Below are 20,265 nucleotides of genomic sequence, written 5' to 3'. Positions count from 1 at the left end.
GGGTGACAAAGGAGAGATTTTTCCCCTCACTGACTCCTGCTAACATCATATCAATACCTATCCCCTGGTCTGGTTTGCTTCAGTGAATATTACCACTGCCTTGACCTGTGTACCAGGGGCTGAGCTTGCTAGTGATGTGTGTGGAGTACAAGAAGTCATGTCATTGCATTTATTCCTATCAGACTTTACAGTGTGTCGCTGCAAGGGAGTATGAGTATGTTAATTCTTTCCCCACTGGACTTTTGTTGGCAAAATTTGCTGCATTATGCTATTACAAGTGGCAAAGAGATGAAAAAAAAAAAGTCTAAGATAGAAAGTGCTATAATGGTAAAATCAAATGTAGTACGGTATTTGACCAATTAGCCATAAGTTCACAAGAACTACAAAGTTTATTTGCTCTAGTTATGACAATTAAGACATAGATCAACATATCAAAATGGACATTATTTGGACTTGTTTTAGATATTACAAAGGTCGTGAAATGATAAAGTGATAATCCTGAGTCTTCAGTAAGATGTAGTCTTCAAGCCACTTTTACATTTTGACATCCAATATAAATGCACAACATTCAAGGAGTAGTTTCCAGATACTTTATCTAGGTCTTTTAATTTGTGACTGATGAGCCATGATACTTAGCAAATCTGATTGTCATTCATTCATTCATTCATTTTATTTATTTATTTTTTTTTGGGGGGGGAGGGAGGGAGGTGGGGAAGCCTTGAGTCATTATAAAGGTCAAATACACCAATTAAAAATGACCAACTGATACAGGATATACCTCAAACATAATAAAAAATATTATGTGATAAAACTGGCGTTTGAAAGTGATCAAAGCATTCATGCATCTTCCATTTTGAAAAACTTTTTCTATAGTTCAAATTTATACGAGGATTCATATTTACATGAGCAAATTCTAGATACACATGAATCTTTGTATCAATTTGGAAAAAGTTATGGGAATACCTTACAAACCCTTAACCCTTAAGGGGTCGGGCTTTTTTTGGCTATGCTCAGACCGGGGGGGATGGATTCCGCCCCCCCCCCCCCCCCCCCGTGCGATCGCGATGAAATTTTGCATGCGTGAGACCCGCGTCATAATCTACAAGATTGTGTCATAAGATTTTTTGAAACAATCAATTTCTAATTTTAATTAATTAATTATGCAAATTAAGCTCAAGATCATATTTTAGCCTAATTAAAAGCATTGAGAGTCTAATTTTTGATCTGTAAATCTGTTTTAGCATATGCAACAATTGTACATCACAAAAACTTCCAAAATTCATTTCAATTCTTATGTATTTTATTGTTTTCACAATTTCTTATGTATTTCTTTGTTTTTCAACTTTTGTTTTTTCTTTGTTTTTTCATTGGAAATTGTCACTGACCACTTTTCTACCATAATTAGCACAAAACTAATCAATGAAAGTGATTAATTGTAAAAATAATCAGGTTTTTATGACTTTCATGACAGAGCACTGTTTTCCATAGGAAATGTACACAAAATCACAAAATTGTGCCCGTTTTGGGGCGACATTCCGTTACAAAAATGGGCGTGGCTTTGCAAAAGTATGCGCGGACGTCGCAAATTTGGTCTCAAAAGTTGCGCGAGACTTGAACAAACAAAGTCAAGAAGCCTCGCGACGAGGCCTTCTCGCGTTACAGAATTATAGCGCGAAACGTCGAGGGGGGCGGATTCCGCCCCCCCCCCCCCCCCCCCCCCCCCGGCCCTTTTAGGGTTAATGGAAAACCAGAAACTTTTGCATGCATAAAACTTTCACAAATTTCGGGAGGGGCCACAGTTTGCAAAAGTATTTCTTTACACAGTCCAGTACATGTGGTAAACTTGTAAGTTTTTCATGCTGGGCAATATTCTGGGCAAGTTTTAGGCCACAAAAAAGGCCATTTCATGCAACAAATTTCCTTCTCTAGCAATAATTGATGATCATGTGATGAGGATAAAAGTGAAAGTATAAGGAGTCACCTACCTGAAGAATTCGGTCAAAGGGCCGGACGTTAAGATTCTTTGATGCTGGTCCTCCAGGTCTGACAGTGTTAACAAACACACCCTTCTCTGAGATACCGTCCGACAAGCTGAATCCAAAGTCCTCTACATCACTGTCCTTGCTCAGGGTGACCCGGTGGAGCTCAACGGGCATGGCATTACCCTGGTCCGACACCGTGGACTCATCGCCAAGATGGGAGGCGTCATTGTGGTGAGAAACCTGATGCTGAGTGGTGTTCACACTCTCACTCTTGGAGCTGAAACTCTCAAACTGGTTGTAGCTGCCACCAAGATGAGAGTGAGATGGGAGAGTGTAGGCATTGTGACCTTCGGAGTACATCTGGAGGGAGCTGGTACTCGGTTTGCGAGCTCCCATGGAGTTGTTGTAGAAGCCGTGACCGATGCTGCCGGTACGACGCATCTCACTGGACGTGAACTGGTCTGTGTTGAGGAAGCTAGCCTCTAGCTGGCGCAGAAACTCCCGATGCTTGGCGATCTGTGCCTCATGAGGGTGGTAGCTATGCTGGGAGTGTGCATAGCTTTCATCTTGGTCCGAACTGAGGAGGTCACCGGGGTAGGGGCCCCTGAAGCCTCGGTTTCTATGATCCTCCAACTCCTCCTCGCTAGCATCATTGGGCGACGTGGAGTGAGACGAGTTCTGCACTCGACGGGATCTCGTGTTGCGTCGAGACGGAGACATGCTGCTACGGCGAGAGTGGCTGGTCTTAGGGGAGTGGGAGCGGGAGTGATGCGTGTGGTTACTATGGTAACCAGTGTCCATTCCTGACCCTTCCCAGGAGTCTCCATTGTTCTGCATCATGACTGGAGTCGTCATGTGATCCACATCATATTGATTCATCCCTCGACCAAACCTGCTGGGACTCTGACTACGAGATGGAACCTTGGTTGTCAGCTGCAGGTGCAAAGTGTGGGTAGAATAAAAAGAAAACATTTACAGAATACAAAAATCGGGGATCATTCTGTATCTACTTCATTTGCTTCTTTATTGCATCTTGTTATTGTAACATTTACATATACAATATATATCACTAGATCAAAGGTCACATTTTGTTTGTGAGAAAATATCTGTATGAGAATTTGTTATCATAAGGCAGAAATATCTTGTGCAATACATAAATCCCACCATGCTCATTCTTTCCATGGAATTTTGAGAAAAAAATCTGGGTACCTGTTAATACAAACAATAAGATTGATTGATAAGGAGGTAGGAGGGTGGGTAAGGTACCTGGTCATAACCCCTCTGTCTCTCCCTCTTGCTAATCTTGAGCACCACTGTGTCCCCAGCAGACTGGAGCAGTCTGATTGCCTCTGACAGGGTCTTCCCCTTCAGTGAGATACCATTGATAGCCAACAGTCTGTCTCCTAAGTGGATAGCACCAGTCCTGGTGGGAAAAGAAACACAAGTCATGCACCACTCCATTCAATAAATACATGATCTATGGTGGAATTGGAAATTGAAGAGTTCATAATGACACTAGAGTACTTAGCTTCTGTAAAGTCTAAGCTGGATCTCAAAATGTGCATAATGTGGCTGTACATTAAATTTTGTTAATACATGCTTGAGGTTAATATCTATGTACTACTGTATGTCAATAAGGGTGTGAGGCTTACCAGAATGCAGACACATTTATGATATTCATTTAAACCAGTGCAGTGCTATGGCCTTTGAGCTACTTAGAGAGTGATGCACTTGAACTGAACAACATATTTAAATTTTGTATCTTCCTCTATTAATAGAGCACTGCATGGCTAGGTAAGGGGGAGTACATTTATATATTATGCCATCATAAAAGTTAGAAAAACAAACAGAATCACATACCTTTCAGCGAGACCGTTTTCCGTGAGGCCAGAGATGATGACTGGATCAAAAGGTTCCTCAGTCCCTGAGATGGTGATGCCCAGTGGTCCCCCATGCCGGACCAGCTCCACTGAATAGGATATTGCACCGCTCACATCCGGCTCATCTAGGGAGAATATAAGTTTATATTTGCCAGTGGAATACAATATTGTATATATAATGTATGCTTGCACAATATACATACCCATAAATTCAGCATTTCTATGTTCAATTATACTTTCCCCGAGGCCATAGGCCTTGGTCCTATTTAGTGCATGCTGGCAATTCTGTATTTATGGGTGAATAATTAAAGAGGTAAATTTGATAGCAAGGACCACATAGTGCCTAATGTAAAACTGTATTGGATAAGTCTTCTTCCCTGTACTATTTACAAGTATCACCCAAAATGCAGATAGTATGAGTGAAGAAGTTTTTATGTGCTTTGTTCACTATCAACACTCAACTATGGACTGGAATGAAAATGTCTTTGACTGATCAGACATTTGCTTTGGAGCACTCAACCTTTATACTGTATTGATACACTACGTTAATGTTCTGTTTTGTATCACATAAAGTACGCTCATTAGTAGACTCCCATGAAAAAGTTACTTCTAATAAAAGGGGTGCCCAAAGTGTTTCGATTTCAGTTACCACGGAAACCCACCTGAGTAAGCCTCATTTTTCTTGACTTTGAGTTTGACGATCTCATCTGCCTGAGCAAGGAGGTGCATGGCTTCCTCCACTGTAATGCTGTCTAGATGGATGTCATCGATGGCAAGAACTTGGTCTCCTGGCTCTAGTGTACCACTCCTGCAGTGGGCAAGGACACAGAGATACATCAATATATTATTTTCATCACTATCCTGATGACAGAAGAATTACTGTAAAACGAGGAATGTTCGCGTGCATTTTAATTTCGCGAGCGCCAAGATTCGCGAAATTAAAATGCACGCGAAATTTCTTGTCTTCACTATATGCATTGAATGCCAGTGGCAATTCGCGAAAATTTCATGCCATGAAAAAGGCCGTCAGCTCCAATTCGCGAAAATTTCGTGCCACGAATATATCATGTTTTACAGTACTTTCATCATGATCATCACTTTATCAGTCATCATCATCATACTTCTAAACATCAACCTCGCTATCATCATCTTTCTTATTTGAAGTATCTTCTAAAGACCACTGTAAAGCAAAATATTTTTGCGGCATGAAATTTTGGTGAATTGGACCCGACAGTCTTTTTCAAGGCATGGCATTTTTTGCGAATTGCACTGGCATTCAATGCATTATAGTAAATTAACCTTGAATCCTGGCTCTCGCAAAATTCGTGAAATTAAAATGCACATGAACACTTGTGGTTTTACAGTACTTTCAATGTATGAACAAGACGGGAATTCAGGCAGGTTTCACAAGACAGCATGTCGGCTCACTGATATCTGTGGGTCATTTTCTGCTACTACAGAGAAGCATAATTGGATTTGTTGTCATTATCATTGTAAGAAACGCTTCATTGTCTGCTTTATTCATGGTTTGTCCACCAATTCCTCATCCACAATGGCAGTTCTATTCACTACAGAAACAAAAGACTTTTCAAAACAAATACCAGATAATTTGCATCAAAATGTAATTCAGTGACAAGAAATGTACTGGTGATCTTCATCTATTTTTTAAAATCTTTGTGGCACAAAAATACCAAGCCTTGGATAGAGAATCTAAGGTTTCACTTGAATACATTGTGCTATATAACAGCATCCTACCACAATAGACATACACACACATACCCATTTCTATCCACACAAGCAAACATATTTCCCACATTGTAAATAATATTACAATGACAAAATAGACTCACAAAGTGATATTTAACATACCTATTTGCTACGCTGCCCTTTTTCACTGTTGATATAAGCAGGCCATCCCCTTGCCGTCTGTGCTTAGGAGCTGAAAACCAGAAAAAATTGAAATGATCACAGAAAAGACAGTTTTTAACACCACTACATGAATTACAAAATATATCTACGTACATGAATTCGAGTTAAATTTATCAATAACACCTACAACGCATATCAAATATGACAGTATGGATTGCAGAAAAAATGTAATAAAGTATACAAATCATTCCTTGGAACAAAGCATATTAACCTGAACTTCTACCTATATTCTTCTACAAATATTCCCACAAATCATTTAAAAACCTAAGCTTCCAAGGTCTTTATTAGTTTTCCATTACTGGCATACATTGCACTTGCATGTCTCTAATACATTTGTAAGTTGCTAATCACAAATAAACCATAAAAGCAAAGACAAGAACAATTTCCAAGAGAAACTTACATGTTAATGTGATTCCAAGTCCCATTTCACTCACTGGTAACTTGACATTAAATGTTCCACTGCTTGGCACAACTGACTCTGTAATGATAGAAACAGATGAAGGTTTGTGGGTCAAACTTTGTCACCATCAAACATACGGTGATATCATAATAAACGCAAACACATCAAGTAACATTTATCACAGATTTGAATTTATTCTAGAATTTATAAATACTGATAGTACATTAAATACTTCATTCACTTTCACAAAAGAAACTTTTTTATGTTTGCAGAATACAAAAGTATCAAATAAAAATATGAATTGACAATTCAACTTCCACTGATCCGTGTCAACTGACCCGAAAAAGAAAGGAACAATTCTGTACGTAGTTGTGTTTCATGAATCTCAACGTGACTAATTAGAGATGCTGAAGTTGTTAATTATTCTTTCTTTCTTTACTACTATCAAACTTTTGTCATTCCATGTAATTCTGCGTAGCCAGGAATGACACACAACATAGAGGTCCTACCTGCGATATCAAACTCGACTTCCAGCGTGACCTGAGGAACACTCTCCCTCAGTATATGATTAGCCTCATCAGCCGTCATGTCTTCAGTGAAGTTTCCATTGATGGAAATCAGACGATCACCTGCTTGAACCACACCACTCCTGTGTTACAAAGAGAAAAATACACATTATCTCTCTGGTATAATCAGCTGGAGTAACATCTGGATTAACTTGTATGTCTTATTAAGCCAGTTACATACTTCAAATTTTCTTTAGCCTCCATCTGCCAGACAACAGATGTACAGTAGTAGTGGGATATCGTAATAGACTCTATCTGCAAGAAGATATAGAGTACCGAAGTGATTATGTCACAGTCTTTTGTTGTAGCTTGGGTTGGAACCAGGTGCGAGCTTGGTTAGCACCAGGCCAAGTGAGGTTATTTAGAACCAGTTTCCATGGAGATGAATGGCTATGACATCACACTTTGGTACTTTATACTGCATTCTAGCAATCACATGACATCAGAAGACATTAACCTTTTGAAATAAGATTTCATTAACTGTCTGTTGTCAACATAATGTGATTGGTTTGAATAGAGTTGAATATATTCATTTGTTTTACACAGCTGCAATGGAATCAATGAATGTTTGTAGGGTTGTGATAGCTCTTGGTCCCCTCTGAAAGACTAAGCAGTGAGGATAAAGTGCTTTGCCTCGGAGCAAAATTGTTGCTGCCAATGGATTCAGACCAGAGCCCTCAACCTAGAGGGTCTCTTGTCTTATTCATTAAGCCTAAACAGCTCCTAACGTCCTTCTGAAAGTTATCACATACACACATTCTGAAGTTATAACTGGTGCATAAAGCAAACTGATCAATCTTTGATGCAAACTATGCTGTACAAGAGATGACTTTATATTTTCATATTGATGCATCTTGTACATCATGGTTCCATGACATTTGCTTCTGTGACAATTGCTCCCATTAAATATCTGCACGCTAAGCCAAACATGATTTCTACTCACAAACATAACCCTAACCCTAACCCTAATCCTTACATAAAACTAAATCTAAAACCCTGTCATAACCCTAACCCAAAGTCCTTAGAGAAAATAAGACCAGAGCAATGTCACAGGAGCAAATGTCACGTCATTGTACATCAAACACAAATACATCAGCCATTTCCTTACTTCTCCCCCTTCCCACCAGGCTCCACGAATCCTATGATAGCTGCTGAGCCTAAGACCTCCGTAGCAAAGACACCACTCTGGAGCTGGATGCCGTAGTCACCAGTACGAGAGTAGAGAGTCACGTCCACAGTGTCTGTGTGACACACTTGTGGTGATGACAGTCCATTGATGGTGGACGCAATGGACACTGCAATGACAAACAGTGTGTAACCATCCATGTTTAACAATGTTCATGATACTTCCCTTAAACATTTTGAACACAAGATATTGGAAATAATTTTCTAGGACTACTCAGAGGAAATTTGATAACATAATTGTGAAATATACAGATGCACTTCTCAAGGTGAAATTCTGCAGTTTGTAATGTTCCAGTTCGCAAAACTTTTGCTCTTAACGTTTGACATTATTCAGGCAAGGATACCAGACAATGTAGAATTACGACCAGAAATCTCTTTTTCATTCAATCAGAGTGAATTTGATTGAAATATATGATTCCTGAACAGTGTGCTAAATATGACATCCAATGAGATACTCACACATGGATCCTGTCTTGTGACCTTTTGACCTGAGTTTCCGTGCCAACGTACTGCTCTGTTGTCTGCTGTTCTGAGACTGGTTCATCGTACCGACCCGAGACAGACTGCTGTGACTGTAGCTTGGCATCAACGGGCTCATTGGAGTGGTGCTTCTTGAGGGTGGGGCTGGGAGATGGGGAGGTGGGGGGGGGGGGGGGGGGGGCAAATAGGATTAGGAAGATTAGTGGGGGTGTTGCATGGTAACAAAATAAGATACCATACCATGATAGCAATGCAGTGAAATCTATCATATGTGCTAATCCATGCATTTTTTCTTCCTCAGGATAATGGCAGTAAGAACATGCTTACCAAAATGATGAAACCGAGTATATCCTTTTCAGGACCACATTTACATCCAAGAAAGAATAGAAGGTGAAACCATTTACCACTACTGAGCAAATGTTCTCCCATTATGGAAACCCTCAAATGATATGCGCTAATCTAGTCTTCCGTATTCACAGAGATACAGCCATGTAAACTCTAGTCTTGCTTTTTCAATGGGCAGATTATCATATTGTGACTAAATCCCATTTGAATATAACTTGAAAATTTAATTCAAATACAATAAAAGGACATACACCTTAGGTAAGCACTTTACCCCCCCCCCCCAAAAAAAAAAAAGAAGAAGAAGAAGAAGAAGAAGAAGAAGAAGAAGAAGAAGAAGAAGAAAAGAAATATAAATACCTTGGCATTGAACAAAAACTTAGAAATGCGCCAAATATTCTGTGCATGCATTAGTATTGTTACCTACTCCCTGTCATACCTTTCTACAGATTCGTCAGTCTCATTAACTCATTTGAATACATAGATTGGCTGTCAAGTAGAAAATCTGTGATGATAAACCCAATAAGGAGCCAGAGAATAACAGGACCAACCCCACTTCTACCAAACTTACCTGTTAGTTTGGGCATCTCTCTGGAGTAGGTCAGTCTAGGGGTCATCTGGCTGACCGGTAGGATCTCCAGCTTGACCTGCTCTGTGCCGGACGCTAGTAGCTTCATGGCTTCTGCAACACCCATGTGGCTAGTGCTAAGTCCATCAATGGTCAGAATCTCATCACCAATGTGTAAGGCACCGCATCTAGATAAATACCAACAAAATGAAAAACTTCATACACTGACACTATGTGCATCATTTATGAAATCTCCAGTTACATTTAATATCACTGCTGTAGCAGCAAAACTAAGTGACATCATACTCTATGTCATGGACTGGAGGGTGAAAGTGATCTTTATTTTACATCTGTCTGCAAAAGTGATGATTACTTCAAGGAAGTACCCTAACACTCAAATAGAAACAATCAACAACAACAACAACAACAACAACAACAAAATGTGCACATTTTCTTTCTGCTTTAAGTCTACCATGACTAATTTATTGAAACAAATTTTCCCCTCTATATGACAACTCTTAATATATACTTTAACTCAAAACAAAGCTCAGGTTGGTGCTTCATGGCAATCACTGTTAAATGCTGCCCTCTGCTGCTGAGAGCAGTCCCAACTGAGTTGGCTCAGTCTCTGTTATCAAATCGGCCCAGAAATTCTGGTGATCAAGTTTTCAGATTAATTACATCCCAGACTAGAGGGAGTCATGTGCGTGCAGGGACACACACCCACACCCACATACTGGGATTATCCACAGGATTAGGGTCTTTCTGCCCATTTGATAGGCAGGATAATCCACTGGATAATCTTGAGTTCCACATCTCCACTGAATTCTAATATCCCTGCCAAAAATGGCGAATATTTCCAGTTCAAATGACTCCAAACCTCAGCTCCTCCCTGTTTCAAAGAGCCTACCACAATTCTTTCTTTCACTCTATATCCAATTTCTTGTATAAAAAACCCAAAACAAAACAAATAAAAACAAATCTCTCTTATGCTTTATGGAAAAAAAGGAAGAATATTTCCATATCCCCATTTACCATTCTGACAAATATCTCAAACATTAATCACTTTAGCAACTTACGGATTGCACAATAAGATTAATAATGACTTTGTCCCTACAGTGGTCTAACATTCACATCATTCCTTTAAACTTGTGGATTCTTGACTACTTTTACAGGAATAACAGACTGAACCTCAGACATATTCACTTAATGGTATCAACTGAGGCCCTTACCTATCTGCTATACTGGCTGGCTTCAGGTTGTCAATAATGGTTACTGTCTTGCCATTCCTGGGTATAGAGCTCAGTCCCACTCCAAGGTGTGCACCGGGGGTTTTAGACACTTCCACCAGTAGGGGACCAGTTGCATTCTTCACTGCCTCTGCAAAATTCATATAAAATCAGTCAACAAAAATTAAAATATCTTATTTCAATACATCATCAGCATTCTGAACATGGCTACATTAATAGACAACAATTCCACTGGTAACAGTTGTTAAGTGTTTTGACATCATAAACAGTCACATCATTTTACAACCTGCAAAATAATCTGAAGTGTCAATTATTTCATATTCTTAGCTTCAGAAGGAGATATTCCACTGTTGCTTTCGGTGCTTAATGTCAGATTGTGGGTTCAAGCTTCAGATTTATTGGTCTATTTAATGAAAAGTTATGACCTTCAGAAGCATGACAGGTCATAAGTCAACATCCATGTGAATATGATAAAATATGCCATGATAAATCATAAAATCATAAAATCTAGAGAGAAAATTCTATCCTGTAAGCACTCTACAAATATCACTTTCAGATATCCATTCACTGATGTTTGCCATTAAAAAAAAAAAAATAACACACAAGAAAATGCAAACCTATAGGCCCAAATTCACAAAGGTGGTACAATCTTGTCCATGGTTTAAACCATGGAAAAGATTGTACCACCTTCATGAATTCGGGCCATAAAGACCACATCAAATGAAAAAGAGGAAAAGTACAGTACAGGAGTATAATATGTGCATCATGCTAACATTCAACATGGAGTCACAGCAGAACAATGTGGTCTACAGTTTGACAGGTACAAGACAATGCCTTAACAGTTCATCCCAACAAGCATTGGTTATGTATTTCCACTATTAAAAGTATGGCTATTTTAACCACATACATGTATTACTTGTGCCTTGTTTAAAATTAATGTAGCAAATGTGACAGTATAGTTTGCACACCACAGCAAGACATAGTACTGATAAAGAACAGATATGCCTGCATTGTCTAATTCATGTAGATTAGACAATAACTTGTAAACGGAAAAATCTAATTACATCTTAAAATAATCCAGCAGCCTGGTATCAGACAAGGGGTTCTGTAGTCATTCACGATCAAAACAAATCCTAGTAATCCTTTTGTTCTTGACTTTTCAACAGGTTCCTTTTTATCATCTTCATACTCTCATATAACCCATCAGAAATCCAGAGATAATCCTTATTATAATGTGTTTCCTTTTCAGGATTACAGGCATTATTTTGTTTCTCTTCAATCAAGCTGAAAAAAAAAAGTCTTTTATAGGTTCTTACAGCCACAAGGCAGTAAGAGGAGCTTCTTGAATTGGCCAATTATATGAAAATTATCACTTAATACACAAGAGGAAATAGGTGTTTATGGCTGTGCTTAATCCCTCTCTGCTCACACATCTTACAGGACAGGTCTTAATAAAGGTAGAAGGACTTAAGTCTCATGTCTTCACAACCAAGGACAAGATACTACAAATCCTTTTGTCCACTTGGCCAGGGCAAGCACATTTCATTTTTAGGCAAGTGACATGAATGAGCACTTGTCTATTCAAAGCATGGGTGTACTTGTCAGAATAGCAATGTCAGCAAGTGGGAAATATAGTTTTTGTAATGCCCATCAGGGGCTAGAGTCATTATATTCAAAGGGACACTCCACCCTGAAATTTAGTTTATGCGAATAGAAACAGAAAAATGAGAGGAGCAGGACAGTAAAAGTTTGAGCAAGTTAGAATAATCAAAAACTTTTTAAAAAATCATAACTTTCTTCAATTTTATCAGACTTTGCTGAAACTTTTACAGTTGTGTCCCTTTTATTTTCTGCTTCAATTCACACAAACTAATTTGATGGGGGATTTTTACCTTTAAACAATTCATCAGACATTTCCGGAAAAGACGAGGCCTACAAATTACCACAAGCAAAAAGACATTCAAAGACCCAGGAGAAACTATGAGTGAAGCTCAAAACAAGACGAAGATTACAATTCATTTTCTTTCTAGTATAGTCTAGTCATCTACTTTCTGTGCTTATCAACATGCGTGGGTGCATTTCTAGTAGTTTGATTTGATGCATGGACACCATTCTGACAGGATCCTGATGGGGCAGAGGGGGTGGAAAGGACGAGGACAGAAAGCGGAAAGTGATGAGGCTACAACAATGCCATCTCTAGGGAGGAGAGGTATACCACAGGCCTACAGAGGTACAGGAAGCTACCATAAACATTAACAGAGGGTGAGGGATATCCAGATGTGAAAATGGAGACAAAAAGTACTACGACAGAGAATCAAATAATGATGGAAAGACCCACAGATATTCTCAAATGGTGATCACAACCTTTTACTACAATCCTTCTGGCAAAAAATAAAAAATATTCTCAAACCTTTCCATGCAAATAGGTGGCAAGACATAATGGGTATTGAAATCATCCTGATAAAAAAATAGCAACAAACATATATTTTGGCATGCTATATCAAAAATAATGAGAGCAAAAAAAGGAGAGGTATTTTATCAAAATGACAGAAAAATGGAAGTACAATCACTGATGACGATCAATCACTGATGGGCTTCAACAAAAAGACAAGAAATACAAAGAGAGAGGGAAGAGAGAGGGGGTGGGGAGAGAAATCCTACAGACATCACAGATGGCAAGATAATTCTCATCTTTCTTTCCTGTTTCTCCTCTGAGGACCTTTGCCAACAAACAATCCAAAACAATTATCAAAATTAAAGTCAATTATGCACCCATCCATCTTCATTTCAGATGAAATTGTGACACAGAAATAGTACAACTGGTAGCTTTCAATGAGCCACCTAGAAACCAGAGGTGGATAAGGCGATGACCACGTGGAGTTGAAGTCTTGTCAAACACGGGTTTTAAAGCAAGTCAAAGTGATGAATGTATGGAAGTGGTAATTTCCCTCGCTCAGGTCGGAAAGTCTGACTCATCTGTCTTACTACAGCATAGATGAGTTGTATTGGAGGATTACTGGGGGGGGGGGTAGTTAATGAGAGAAAGAGAGAGAGGGTAGACAGAGATACACACAGAAAAAATAAACAAAAAATTGGATGGACACTCATAGATAGACAGATGGATTATCAAAATACAAGTAAGAGGATAAACTTGCAAACTGTCAGGTATAGAGAGATTCAACAAGGAAAAAAAAAACATTACAAGAACATATTACATAACAAAAAGCCTATACACATGGAAAGTGATTAAGTAATATAATAATAAGTTGAAGATGAATATATATATATATATATATCATCATTTTTAGTTTTTCATGTTAACAACATGTAGGCCTGTATTCACTGAGGTGGTTGAAGTCGAACCTTGGTTTAAATTTAGTCCATGGACAAAACCTTTCACCCATGAGTATCAACGTGCGGTCATCACTGGATGTGTGCTGGCATGTGTGATCTGTCACGAGCATTTACGCAGTAGAAATTTGCATAACCATGGACTAAATTTAAACCACCTTAATGAATAAAGGCTACAAAGTTTAGCGAACAAGGGTGTAGGCCTATAGATTCTATTAAGATCACCTATACTGGTAACCCATCTCTACATCTCTTTGTCTTGCTCATAGATTCTGATTGCTCATTGAATGTGGGTGTGTTGGTTAACCACATTATCGACTCCATCTCTAGGATACTCTGCTCTAAATAAAAACCAGTCTAGCCACATGCCTAATTTAGGGCTATTTTCTCGACCATTTACCAAATTTAATCTGGTCATAGCTGGCACATCAGATTTTGGATGGCTGCCTACATCAAGCTGAAAATATTTCCTACTCTTCCCTACCATTTTACTGCAGGCATTTGATTTGCCTATTTTTAGCAGGAAATATTTCATCCCCCGTGTATGATATTCACAAAGCAATCTTACATGCTTCATTGTCTGAGGCCCCTTCCTGCCCTTGTTTTGTAAAATGTCAATGTTTGTTACAACCTTCACAAGAGTCTGCATCATCCTTTATGCAAATACTTCACAAAGACACTCAACTTCTAACAGCCAAGTTTAATCTAGTGACTCAATGTTCATTCAGCCATAGAGTTATGTGTTTGTTTTGTAGTGTTTGGGCAACCAGGGACTTAATAGCATCCACTGTAAAACTGTATACACTTTTTCTATGCTAACCTCATATTGGCAGCTAATGTCAAGTATTCACTTTATTCTGACAGGACACTTAAGCTACACTTTGCAACTGGTTGATTAATTCTAATGTAAGTAAATTTACAGATTTTCACCTTGTTTGATAGTCCAGCTTCCAGAAAATAACTTGTTATCATTTGGTGATTTATATCTTTGGGGAAACAGGTGAGTTGGAAAGGACTGTGTACCTACATGTACGTGCTGAAAATGTTTGCAGTATGTAGTCCCACATATGTAACATCATGGGCACAGGTCGATGCTCATAGAAAAGCATGGACCAAAGTTGTGAGAGTGAGGATTTCTTGTTACATTTGGTCAGTTTTATGAATCACAGCATGCTTAAAACTTGACTGGAAGCTGACTTTCTGTTCATTTGACGATAAAAACTACTTTTTACCAGTATCTTTATGTATGATGCTAGCATACAAAGGAGAGTTATCACCCACTTCAGAATTTACTCAACTTTCTACAATGTCTCACTAATGGCACATAAACTCCAGCGTCTGCTGATAAACGCATAGTGTCTGATTTGATGGAGTCATTCAGTGGAAAACGGAAAGTGTGATTTTATTCGCAAATTGATCATAGTGTGCAGAAGTAGATGAAAATGCAGATGAGAGTCAAAATTACTTCCTCCATCTTGAGGGAGTCATTAGTGGCAGGCAATTTCTCCAAAGAGCAAAAAATTAGTTTAATGGTCTATAAAATATTTATAGCTACTCCTAACTTCTTATATGCATTTTTGGTGAGTGTTGTTGATTTGTTTGTGGAAACCTAAGGGCACTATGTAGGCAGCGGTGATTCATTGACGAAAATAGAGTGTACAAGAGACCTTGAAACTTCAGACCGAAGTGAGAGTCAAAAATTTCTCCTGCATTATCGGTTAAGAAGGAGGATTAGAGAAAATGAGGGCTAGCTTCAGTCGATAATGATTCAGAGAATTTAAAGAGACAGAGGTGGAAGAGATGTATTATGATAGTCTTGATTGCAGCCTTCAACCTTACTCTTTAAATTACTGGTAGACGGCTATGATCAGATGCAATGTTTGCATTCTATCAAAGTCTTCACAGCACGTTACATTTCCTAGCAAACTTTAGGTAAAAAGGCCTGTGGCCCAAGTTAGGTGGTTGTGGTAGAGTGTTGCCGATTTAAGACATTGGTAGATATGATAGTGATGGGATACTACTGCTGGTCTTTTTCTCCTTTGATTGACACACTGACCCTACTCCCTAATGCCCATCTAACAAGGTCAAACAAAGAAATCTGAGTTGGGACAAACTCCCTCGCTTGCATGATTCAAAGATTCTGAGGAGCTGTTTGGGCAAATTTGGTCACATGGAGGAGATTAGCTGCTTTAGTCAACCATGATTCAGAATCTCACTTTAAATCCCAGGGTCTTGGTCCATTACCTTTAAAGCTAGAATCCCTCAGCCCTGGCCAATAGCCTTCTTAAGTGGGAAATCTCTAAAAGAAAATAAAACTATGAAACCCTATGTTCGATTTCTCTGCTCACGCTAGATCAGAAATTTCTCTGTATTTTTAATTTATGATGCACCAAATGAAGGTATAATTTGCATCTTGAAGACTAATAATAAACTATACCTTCAGACAAACAAGAAATTGAACTGAAATCGAAATAAAAAAAGAATAGTTTACTGTGGTTGAAATGAAAACTACTACATAAGTTTATCACATTTTTACAGTCTAAAGTAATACATTTTTATCATAATGTAAGCTCTAATTAGACTCTATCTCTCAGCAGCTACCTTGTGAAAGAGACACCAAAAGCATTCAAAAACAAATGAAGTAAGAGCTTCAAAAATTACTATTATATTTTTCCCTTTAAAACAATTTGAACTATCTTTGAATTCTGATGTTCAGTGTATTGATGCCCAATAATAAAGACACAAATTGTAACTACTGTTTGCAAGAGGGGACTTGGAAGTGAAAGAATCCCACTGTGATGCAGTGTAGTTTTGTGGTTAAACTCAAGTCATCCAGGATGCTGCTTCACTTACTTCCCTGAAAACTGAATACTACAGCTTGCTGATAAATGGATATTTGCAGATATCAAATATAGCAGTCATTGATCCAACTATATTGCCTTGCTCTGTGCCACAAGATCATTCAACTTTTTCTTTTTCTTTTTCCTTTTTTTTTGGGGGGGGGGGGGGCCTTCTATATCCACTGGCTTTATCAAATATCCATGACCAATTTCCCCCTTGCATTAGGCTGAAAGGCAGACCCTTGTCAACACTCTAACCTGAGTAAGACTGCCACCTGGAAGGTTTGATATCTCGCATGAAATACATAACTCAATTTGCCTGGATGATTGAACTGTCATTTGTAACGCGCCACATCCAAGCTGAGACATGCTGTCAGTTTCTTCTACTTCTCTTTGGCACAGATATCAGACTTTATAACAAACTTCACAATTCCAAAATAGCCTTCCGATGCATCATTTACACTTGCTTGGATTTTGCAGTTTTCATCATGATGCCATCATGAATTGCCTGGTCAATAAATGGACATTTCTTATTTTAGAACCAAGCATACTTCTCCAATTTTTGATCCCCTGCAAAGGAAATCAAATTTAGTGATGAAAATACATGAAATGAGAGTTTTTATGTCTGGAGATCAAATCTAATTATGACAGACACTGGTATCAAATATACCAATCTCACGCAGATGATTCACAGTGCTGTTAGCATGTCATTACTTCACCAGTTCAGTCACTTTCTCACACACACAGATTAGTGGTCTTTCTCAATCCTTATCTGTTAATCAGTAATATCACTCATCATAAGGGCCAAGAATATCATGCACCGATCTAAATAAATATCAAGACACTGATATGAAACATGCTAATGTGTAAAAGCAATCTTATTTTGCAAATATATGACAGCTGACAATTTTTTAATGTTTTCTTTGACAAAAAAAAATCATTACTACTCAATATCTCTTGTGAATCAGGCTATTCTCCTGCTACATAAGGGCAGGTCAGGAAAAATTTAAGGATGGAATCTTCAGAAAGTCGTGGATTTTTTTTCCGATTTTTTTTTTTTTCCGATTTTTTTTTTTCTGATAATTTTTTTGTTGAAAGACCACTCCCCATTCTGCGGCCCCTGCTGCAGAGTGTGCAAGCATCATACACATGTTTAATAACCCCAAAAAGGAACAAAGGACACAATGACAGTTATGTGCCTCATTTTCATTGGTAAGAGGGAGGGGATTCCACCCGTATGAGGATCAAAACAGACAGAGTCATTTAAACAGATCTCCGAAAGACAGTGTGTGATGAAATGAACACTTTCAAGTCTACTGAAAGTTTGCTGGAATGTAACAAGACCCATGACTGACATGCATGACTTGGATTAAATGCCCACATGTTCAAACAATCATACTTTTGACATCACACAATTAGTTCCCATGGCTGAAACTATGTACAAAGTGTACATGTAAATGTTAAAGATTCTGTGAAATGCAAGTTTTGGTTTGCAAGTTATATCAACAAGGAAATCCACATACATGTATGAGACTCTTAAATATTCAAAATAATAATTGAATTATGAGAGAAGAATACTAAGAATTGAAAACTAATGTGAATTTAAGAATAATTGGTATACCAAAGAAGAAGTTACTCCATGAATATTTAACAGCCATGGCATCATCAAAGGTATTTGCTCAAGTTTAGGAAGCCCTGTATGCTAGGTGTATGCATTGCATTGAACTTCACTGATCACTGTTGCATCATTCATATCATATCTAAGTTAATGTAATAACATATCAACATAACATAATGATGCCTTAACGTGAAATGTGTTTCATTCAGCCTTGAAAAAGACTAACTGACTGAGTGATGACTATTACTTTGGATGCCCTATACTCCCCACACACATATAAAGTGCACATGAGATCACAGAATCTTTCTTTGCCATTTTTTTTTTACGCTGCCCTAATTTCCTATGGCCTAGAATAGGACTATGATTTCCGGCACGCTATAGTTTAAGTCACGATATGTAGTATGAATCCTTTCCTCTGGGTTTTTGTTTTGTGTGTGTGGAGGGGGGATTTGCTATGTTTCTCTCTATTTAAAAGGAAAAACAACAAAATAAAATAATCTTTTAATGGATGACATAACATTATTATTTGGAAAAGTTTTCCCAAGCAGAAAAAAAAAAATTATAGACTGCATTTGACAAAGCAATCTAGGTCTCTAGGTTGACTACATATTACCAACATGAACTGTTGATTGTTTTTTAGCATGAAAAGTAAGAGGATTTTCCATGAATCTACTGCATGCAATTTGACATCCTGGTATACAAAATGACAGACAGACAGACAGACAGATACTAAACTCAAAACAAAGGTGAACATACAAAATATGATGAGGATATGTTTTGGTACCTTGAAACACATCACTGTTAGCGTTAGGCAGGAAAGACCGATACAGACAGAGAGACGCTGTTAGTATTATTTACATTGTTAGTACCACAGAGACAAAAAACCTCCAGAATCATGTCACTGAACCATCAGGGCAATAAACTGATGTTTATAAAAAGAAGAAAAAAGGATGTATCTAAAACATCACAGCGTATGATGACAGGTAAAGGGTGCCTAGTTATCACTGCCTTCTTCTTGAGTTCTACACCAACAGATTCTATTATGGGGTAGGCAGGAGGTTAGTGTCAACACATTGATAACTTTCACATCTGTTTGATCAACTGTCAGATAAAGGCACAGGACTGAAGGTTAATGCACTTGGAAGGAACTCTGACAAACATGTGTGCGAGTCGAATGTGTAACGCATCACATTTCCATCAAAGAACACAAGGTATGACAGAAGAGTTTCAACTTTTCTTCGAACAGGGGTGAGGGGAGTCACGTAGTAAGTTCAGACACCTGCTATGACCCTGAATCAAATATAACACCCTTCATTTCCCTTGAAATTTCTGGGATTAACATTGTCCTTTCATGTCATCTATGATGAGTCCTACCTCCTTCACATTTTAGACTCGTCAACTCGCTACAGTGGAATTGTTTGGCTGTACATGACCTTTAAAAAGGGTACTTCAGCAATCTTTCATTAGTCAGTATCATATATTAGAACACATCCTGGTATTGTGCATGAAAAGATGGGTGGGGACAGAGAAGGCGGGGTAGGAGTGGAAAACTGACAAAGATCTCATCATTCCAAAAATACTACCCTTTTTCTTAAGATTTCTGCTTGACTAAGTGTTACTTTTTAGCTCTTGGTTACTCCATCTTGGCAGACTGTCTTTGCCATTCTATCAAGCCGACAAGGGCATTAAGTTGTTTGTTGTGCTACAAAAATAATATCCTTCCAAACTTTCAGCTAAGTTTTCTATTCCAATCACACTTTGATAAGTGTTTCGAGAACATTTTCAATATTAGAAATTATATGGAAGAGAGAAAGGTGATGATGACAATGCATTCTTTTATTTCATTTATTCATTTTCATTATCAACAACTCTTT

The 20,265-nt window shown here is 38.2% G+C and overlaps 1 protein-coding gene across 1 annotated transcript in view; it reads right to left on the bottom strand.

Moving 5' to 3' along the window:
• Positions 1–20,265, bottom strand: part of LOC139717180 (glutamate receptor-interacting protein 2-like) — a 55,639-nt gene that overhangs the window by 2,362 nt on the left and 33,012 nt on the right. The window contains exons 7-17 of the mRNA XM_071628681.1: positions 10,565–10,712; positions 9,336–9,520; positions 8,402–8,566; positions 7,866–8,052; positions 6,701–6,840; positions 6,192–6,269; positions 5,732–5,801; positions 4,525–4,670; positions 3,843–3,987; positions 3,249–3,405; positions 1,986–2,915 (exon numbers count right to left, since the gene is read on the bottom strand). Of these exons, the coding sequence (XP_071484782.1) occupies positions 1,986–2,915; positions 3,249–3,405; positions 3,843–3,987; positions 4,525–4,670; positions 5,732–5,801; positions 6,192–6,269; positions 6,701–6,840; positions 7,866–8,052; positions 8,402–8,566; positions 9,336–9,520; positions 10,565–10,712 (2,351 nt within the window). The remainder of the gene's footprint in view (positions 1–1,985; positions 2,916–3,248; positions 3,406–3,842; positions 3,988–4,524; positions 4,671–5,731; positions 5,802–6,191; positions 6,270–6,700; positions 6,841–7,865; positions 8,053–8,401; positions 8,567–9,335; positions 9,521–10,564; positions 10,713–20,265) is intronic.

The sequence above is a fragment of the Diadema antillarum genome, unplaced genomic scaffold (assembly GCF_040938485.1).
Source record: "Diadema antillarum isolate AM-2024a unplaced genomic scaffold, OU_Dant_1.0 scf00000072, whole genome shotgun sequence".
Classification (NCBI taxonomy): Eukaryota; Metazoa; Echinodermata; class Echinoidea; order Diadematoida; family Diadematidae; genus Diadema; species Diadema antillarum.
The sequence above is the reverse complement of the archived record's forward strand: the minus strand, read 5'-3'. Positions and strand labels throughout refer to the sequence as shown.